At 37.3% G+C, this 8,226-nt stretch overlaps 2 protein-coding genes across 2 annotated transcripts; one reads left to right on the forward strand and one right to left on the reverse strand.

Annotated features, from left to right (window-relative positions):
* Window positions 1-1,036: 1,036 nt before the first annotated feature.
* On the reverse strand, window positions 1,037-2,789 carry LOC113321205. Its single transcript, XM_026569087.1, has 2 exons — window positions 2,119-2,789; window positions 1,037-1,491 (listed from the first exon to the last, which is right to left on the reverse strand). Exons 1-2 carry the CDS (start codon window positions 2,572-2,574, stop codon window positions 1,444-1,446), a joined length of 504 nt encoding a protein of 167 aa, XP_026424872.1. The 5' UTR covers window positions 2,575-2,789; the 3' UTR covers window positions 1,037-1,443.
* A 3,961-nt stretch (window positions 2,790-6,750) lies between these two features.
* Window positions 6,751-7,787, forward strand: LOC113274118 (probable serine/threonine-protein kinase At1g54610). The gene is made up of 4 exons (XM_026523609.1): window positions 6,751-6,882; window positions 6,968-7,225; window positions 7,398-7,552; window positions 7,733-7,787. Exons 1-4 carry the CDS (start codon window positions 6,751-6,753, stop codon window positions 7,785-7,787), a joined length of 600 nt encoding a protein of 199 aa, XP_026379394.1.
* The last annotated feature ends 439 nt before the right edge of the window (window positions 7,788-8,226 follow it).

An 8,226-nucleotide genomic window follows, 5' to 3' on the forward strand; every position in this document is an offset into this window, starting at 1 on the left:
TATCGATCCTTAGTTGGTAGTCTTCAATACCTCACCTGGACCAGACCAGAGATTAGCTTCGCAGTTAATCAAGTATGCCAGCACATGCAAAGACCAACTACCACACATATGACTGCTGCCAAACGAATTCTCAGCTATGTGAAAGGGACTATACACTATGGCATTCTGTTTACAAAAGGCATTGTCGCATTGCAAGGGTTTAGTGACGCTGACTGGGCAGTTAATCCCACTGATAGAAAATCTACAAGTGGCTTCTGTTTGTTCTTTGGTCCTAATCCCATCACATGGTCTTCAAGAAAACAATCTACAATTGCTAGGTCTAGCACTGAGGTTGAATACAGGTGTTTAGCTCAAACAGCTGCACATCTAGTGTGGGTCTGTCAACTTATGCGAGATTTACATATCTTTTTGCCCGTGGTTCCATCTATTGGCTGTGAAAATATTTCCTCTATCTCCTTAGCTAGCAATCTAGTGATGCATAGCAAAATGAAGCATGTTGCCATCAGTTTTCACTTCATTCGTGAATTAGTTCAATCTGATCATCAGTTGCAGGTCTTCTATATTTCTACTCTTGATCAGGTGGCAGATGTTTTTACCAAATCTCTACATGGCCCGCAATTTAATCAACTCATACACAAACTCAGAGTCCTTACTCCTCATGAGCTTGAGGATGGGTAGTGAATATTAGTCTCGTGTCCTCAACACGTACACAAGGTTATTTTTGCCTTTGTACTGTGGTTAGTTATTTCTGCTTTGTACCGTGGTTAGTATGTGTGTGATTCTTGTGTGTCAGTATGTGAAAGGTCAATATATAAAAACACCCATTGGGTAAGAGAGTAGGCAGAGAGATATTTTTTATTTGTTTTACATTACCAGATTCATCTTCTCTGAAGATTGTCAACAATGAAATACAGAAGTCCTTTTTTATTGAACTGTGTTATCAAACTGAACCACCATAATCTCCTTAGAGATACCCTCAGTGGTTACATCCACTTTAACAGATTTACCAACCAATTTCCAAATTTGATGAAGAATATCACGATCAAAAAATTCAATTGGTAGTTCAGGGAGTCTAATCCAAACAATCAATCTACTGAAAGTGGCATGAGACGGTTTGAACTCCGTGGACTTTTGTTGAAGGGAAATAAAATTCCCTCCAACAAACCAAGGACCTTGGAAGACCACTCTCTTTAAATTACTTAAATCAGAGAATCTAAATAAAAAGAAATCCTTACCTAAATCCGGCATCTGAAGATCTCCACGGGGTTTCCATTAAAGCACAAGCTCGATCCTTCAAAAACTTATAACCCACCGTTCTCCTCATTACTTTACCAATCAAGCATTGAGCCCAATGAGGGCTTATTCTACGAAGAGTTTCAGGGAAATTTGATATCGATGGGATGACAGATTGAGACTCTAGTGTTTTATAAGTCCCCACTAGCTTTAAATGTTGAATATAGGTATCGATATTTCTTGGATTATCTTCTTCATCTGAGCAATAAGACCAATGGGTCAAATTAGATTTAACCATATTAAAAAAGGATGGTCAGGAAGATGGTTTCTCTGAAGATTCTTGACCATCCAAATCCATCGAAGCATTACAATCTTCTTCACAATCTCTGATAGACATTAATTCATATCCCAAGGATCAATAAGACCGGAGGAAAATTCAGTTTCTCAATGAACTTCCGGCATATTGGACACAGTTCTGATAAGCCCCAAACTCATCAATCAATCATCATTTGTGAAATAAGAAGAATAAACAGATAAAGAGAAACGAAATCATATAAAGGAGCGAAAGAATTCATAGAATCAGGGAGAGGATAACAGACACAGGGATACCTCAACACATATTCGTTCTTCACATCCCATTCTTACGTACATAGACACATATATATAGGTTCCTAAATACACAACCGTACAAATAACTCCGTAACTATATAATACCATCCAAACCATACTAGCTTATCCAATACTACTTGGACCACTATGACATGGGCATATCATTCCCACCCCATTCAGAACAACCTTGTCCTCAAGGTTGTGTACAAAGTACAAACTTGAAATTATATTTACCAAGGGAAAACAATGAAACAATAAAATGCAGAATATATGTACCTTTGTCACTTGATTCGTAAAACATGTTATGAGACACCATGGGAAAACAACAATGCGCCCTCGAAATCTTCCTGCATATTGGCTAAACTTGAATGCCCAAAAAGAGAAGTAAACTTTTTTTTCATCAACGGAAGCAAGGAATAGTATGTAGGGTTCATCACTTGATTCACTTTGTGGCTTGTGAACAGGCACATCAATCTCTTGAAATTCTTCAACAAATATTGGGAAGAAATCACCAATATTGTAAAAAGTGGAATCATGAAATCTTGTACGAACAATTTCATCCTTTACTGCAAATATGTCGAAGCAATATTTCAAATAGACATGATCTCCTTCTTCAATTGTCGGTGAAACAATATCTTTCATTTGTGCTAAGAGAATTGAACGATCCCTCTTAAATTCTTGCATTTCCCGTCGGTGTCCTTCTGTTATTTCAATAGCTTTAAAATCAAGCATTTGATATTATTATGCGGATCCATTTGTGTAAGGTATAAACCGTCCGAAAGAATCCAACGGCTTTGATACCAATTGATGATCCCCAAAATCATCAATCAATCATCATTTGTGAAATAAGAATAATAAACAGATAAAGAGAAACGAAATCAGATAAAGGAGCAGAAGAATTCATAGAATCAGGAAGAGGATAACAGACACAGGGATACTTCAACACATATTCGTTCTTCACATCCCATTCTTACGTACATGGACACATATATATAGGTTCCTAAATATACAACCGTACAAATAACTTTGTAACTATATAATACCATCCAAACCATACTAGCTTATCCAATACTAACCAGACCACTATGATATGGGCGTATCAAGCTCCCAAGTCACTCTTATCAAAATTTATGTTCTCATCACGAGACAGATTTAGACTGGGAGATAAGTGTAGGTTATAATGCAATTTTTGGTCAAACGTGAAATATCTTTAATTAGTACATACTTAGATTTTTATTGGCCACATGGATTTTTGAATAGAATCCCATTTTGAGTGAACAACTAAATAAGGAACAAGAATATTCTCAATATATTTTCCAAATATATAAAAAGGGAGAATATCCTCAATATGGATACCAAAGCTTGTACTAGGATCTCATGGATCTTGGAAGTTCTTTTAGGGTCTTTTCTGATCCAGTCTTTTTGACTGGGATTGAGCTACTCTTAGCAACTTGTTTTTCTCCCCAGTTTGGCCATTGATTTTGGTAACTCTGAATTTTTTATATATTGTTCTTTTTCCGAGTAAAATTAAAAAAAATGAGAAAAAAAATAAGAAGGAGGAATTGAAAATTCAGAAGTGCAGTTCTTGGCATGTGGAGATCGGAATGACATCAATTATCTGACATAACAGGTGGATTATTGATCCTAATATCCATGTCACCCAACCGACCAATTATTCAGAAGAAGACTGTATCCTTGTGAAACTCCTCATCACTAATGCTGGAATTTTCGATGATATTAACTTAAAGTACATTTTAATCATAGGGAAATACAAGATATTAAAGAAACCGATATTCACTTTTAAGAAACGAACATATTATGTAGGATTTAGCAAAGTATATAAATTTCTCTGTCAAATCTCTTTACACAACTAAGATGGGGGGAATATGATCAGGATGCAAACCTTGCTCTGGAAAGAAGACTTTGCTGATCAGAGCACCAACTATCAAACTCTTTCTCTGGAAATGTGGTCATAGGATCCTCCTACTAATGTCAAGACAAACAGTACTAAACATTACATTGATCTCATTTGCAAATCTTGCCATAGCGGAGAGAAGACTATGTTACATCTTTTCCTTGAATGCCCTTTTGATGTTCAAGTGTGGTGGGAATTGTTCGGTTACAATCTTTATACTAGAGGAAATTATGCTACATATGCTATTACTTGTTGGTTCATCTAGAATGCTAGATGTGCTTTAACATTTGAATCAGTCACTCTAGATGCTAAGCAAACTATTGAAAGCATCATTATCCGTTAAAGTGATTATAACAAGTGCATAATTAGCCAAATCACATGTTGAATTACTACATGAAATCTGACACTATTCAACCAATAGGTATAACTCAGCTAACATGGGACGGTATGGGGTCAACGTAAAGATATGCAATCTACATCTCGGTGACACTCAGACTAACTATATTTCTCTCATTGCCTTTGATTTTGCAGGAAAACTCATAGGGGTTAGAGGATATTTGGGATACAATGGAACAGATCATGGATCAACCAAGTGAGCTTAATTAGCTTTTGATTGGGCAAAGAAAATATATAGAATAAATGTGACTATAGAAGCTAAAGAAGAAGACGTTCTAAAAAATTTCAAATACATATATCAAGATGCAGTCCAAGTGTCTATTCAATGTGTTTCCATGCGAGTTACCAAAAAATCAATAATGACATAATGCATCAGATATTTTTTGTTACAAAACTTCGACTCATCTATATTGAGATGCAATGTAACTAGCTTTATTTTGCAAAAATTCTAACTCTAGGGAAATTGTTATGATAAACCCTTTTATCTCGGATGTTACTCACCAATCTAGCAATGACGAGGACTGTAACTGATAGAGTTTAGTGTTAGGGAATGACACTTTGAGCGCATTCAGAGCATCTCCAGCAGAAGGTGTAAAAAATCCTACGTGGATTTTTTATTTAGTCTTTTTATTTATAGGGTCTACACATACAGTAAATATAGGACCTCATATCTAAAATACCATCTCCAACAGTGGAAATTCTAACCCTTAGAATTAAAAGAAAATTGGTTAAAAACATGACGTGAAGGTGCAACCAGAGGTGTAGATAACACTTTCTTGAGCACCTTCATATTTAGTAATTGGTCCCTCCTAACTTGTAGGATCCTACTGTTGGAAATGAATTTATGCCAAACATGGGTCTAAAATCTTATGTGTCACTAAAAATAAATAGATCCACCCTCTCTTGGAGATGCTCTCATGATATAGTTCCGGCTTTGGTGCCTTTTCTATATAAAAAAACAACCACAAGTTAATAAGTAAATTTTGAGTGACATCATTAACCACAATACCTATTTGGGTCGCATTATATTTAGTCTTAAAGTAAATTTGAGTCAATGGACAAAATTTTGGAAAAAATTTGGATCACAGTTCTAGTCTAGATTTAGTTGAGGAACACATTTTGATTCACGATGTAGATTTTGTGCCTGATTCAGCGCCACAAGGCCCATTTTTGGCAAATAATTAAGATATTATCACAAGGCCCATTCTAAATTACAAAAGCATATTTTGGATTGAAGTATGGGTGTGCAACGGACCGATACGGATTAGGAGTTATCCGCGTCCAAACCGTCAAAGTTGTGGATTTGGAAAATCCAACCGTGTCCGGCCCAATCATCAAATCTGCGGATCAACGGATAATACGGTCTGGATGAGGATTAACTGCGGATTTAGACATATACATATATATAAAAACAAAACTAGTGATAAGAAAAAAACCGGTCATATTATTTCTACCAAATAAAAACCTTTTGAAATAAAACTGGGACAAAAACCCCAAGTCAAATGATAATGAGCAAATTTAACTTTTTTTATTTTAAAAAAACCCAAATGTACCCTTTTATCTTTTCTTCTACTTCTTCTCTTATTTCTTCTTTCTTCCGTCTCCTTCTCCCACCACCTTCATCACCAGCAGCAACAATGGATCTCCACGAGAAGAACGACGCTGATTCAAGAGATAAAGAATTCGAGAGACGTTTTCTCTCAATCATTAGTTCATTCATTTCCCTAAAACTGAGAAAAGAAAGAGAAAGCAGCAGCCGCTGCTGTTAAATCCGAGAGACCAGATCGAGACGCTGATTGAGAAATTGAGAAGGAAATAAGATTTGAGATGATGTTCATAGAGCGTAGAGAGGAAGAATCAGCAAAAAAATGTTGCTAGAATTTATTGAGATCGAGAAACAATGAAGAAATTAGGGTTTATGTTCTGATGCTGAGCTGTGGCTGCATTGGATTCAAGAATACAGATAAAGACAGATGGAGAGTTGGGTTTGGTGCTGTTTAAGAAGACCTGTTGCTGTTAATCTCAGAGATGAAGAAGAAATTGATGAAATCAGGGTTTCGATTTGAATCTCCAAACGAAGAACATGAAGGGAATTGGGTCTGTCGATAAGAGCAGAATCAAACAAGAAATTGGTGATGTTAATCTCAGAATACCTGTTGGGTTTGGTGAACAAGTTGTTGCTGGTTGGCCTTCTTGTCTTAGCGTTGTTGCTCGTGAAGCTATTCATGGTTGGATTCCTCTTCGTGCTGAAAGTTTCGAGAAATTGGAAAAGGTAAGGGTTTTTTCTTCTTCTTTTGTTATTTTGCTACAATTTTTTATTGTTCTTGAATTGCTCATTTCTGGTCTAATTTGTGTCGTTATACATCGGAATATTGAAGTGGATTAGTACGTCGATAAGGTGTTTTTGTATTTGTTCATGTGTTGCAATTATGTGAATACTGCAATTTTCTGACTGTATCTTTAGATTGGACAAGGTACATACAACGTTGTTTTCTGAGCATGAGAGCTTGCAACTGGGAGGATGCTTGCCTTAAAGAAAGTTCGGTTCGATAACTTAATTTGAGCCAGAAAGTGTGAGATTTATGTCGCGGGAAATAATGATTCTCCGCAAACTGGAGGGACTAATTACTTGTAGACTGTCAACTAGTGTATATCTTGTTTTCGAGTACACGGAACATGATATTGCTGGTTTATCATCTTGTCCTGACATCAAGTTCAGTGAATCACAGGTTCGTATATATGGAACTCTGGATGTGTGTTCTAGTATTCGGGAATTACCAATGTTAAAGGGTTTGATTTGTTCATGTTGTGTAGGTTAAATTCTATATGCATCAACTACTATCTGGCCTTGAACACTGTCATTCAAGAGGTATAATGCACAGAGATATCAAGGGATCCAACCTTCTTGTTAGTGATGATGAAGCTCTGAAGATAGCTGATTTTGGCATGGAAAATTTTGTTAGTGTCGGGCACATTCAACCATTAACTATTCGAGTTGTTACTTTATGGTATCGGCCTCCTGAAATTTTGCTTGGATCCACCAGTTATGGGCAATCTGTTGATCTATGGAGTGTTGGTTGTTTATTCTGTTGATATGTTGTGTGTTTGACTCAAAGGGTTCAGGTTGCTGATGTGGTTGATTGGGTCTGTGGTGTTGAATACCAACTCGCAGATGGAAGGAAATAGAGTATGATAGGAGCAGTTGTTGTTGCTTAAATGAAAGGGTTGCAGGAAGTGGTTTTAGGCTGATCTCGGAAGCCGAGGAAGGACAGAATTTGCTGGAGAAGGCAGTAAAGAAGTGCAGCAGAAGTTACAGGAAAGTATGAGAGGCAGTGCTGCTGTTGTTGCAAAAGAAGTGCAATGCAGGGAAAGAGGTTCAGGTGATGGCAGTGATTGCAGGTCAGCTGAATGAGTTGGCGTTGCTGCAATGTAGAGAAGGAATGAAGCTGGTGATATGCTGTTGTTGTAGAGAATGTGCAAGAAGTCGAGCTGAATTTGCAGAGAAGCTTATGTTGTAAGCAGTGATAATGGCAGTTACAGCATTGGTCTGTGATTGGGGTTTTGTCGCATACTGTTCAGGCCAGAGTATAAGGAGAAACGAGGGTTTCCGCTACAGATTAGTGAAATTCAGTGAAAAAGCTGGACATGGGAAGAGTTAAGAGGTCTATGAGATGAGATGCAAGATGGATGGTTTGATTTGGGTTCAACTGATTAACGGAAGGATCAACAAGGGAGTAGATGCATGTGCAGTGACTGGTGAAGGTGGTGTTAGCTCAAGTGCAGGATTGTGCAGTTGCAGCATTGGTGGTGACTGAGCTAGCCGTGTTACAGGTGGTTGTGATCATGATAACTAGATAAAGATGGTGATGTGTTGGGGTTGCTTGCAATTGAGATTTTTAGTACAAGACTGAGCCATGAAAGAAGAAAACAAGGTCGTGTGCTGGTGGAATTGTAAACAAAAGAGCAAGGCAGGGAAGCTAATATGATGCTGGTGGAATTTTTGCTGGTGTCTGAGCATCAAGGAAGCAGTATTGTTGTTACCGAGATGCTGTAACGCAGCAAGACTCTGCAAT

This window comes from Papaver somniferum, chromosome 1 (assembly GCF_003573695.1).
Source record: "Papaver somniferum cultivar HN1 chromosome 1, ASM357369v1, whole genome shotgun sequence".
In the NCBI taxonomy this organism is placed as follows: Eukaryota; Viridiplantae; Streptophyta; class Magnoliopsida; order Ranunculales; family Papaveraceae; genus Papaver; species Papaver somniferum.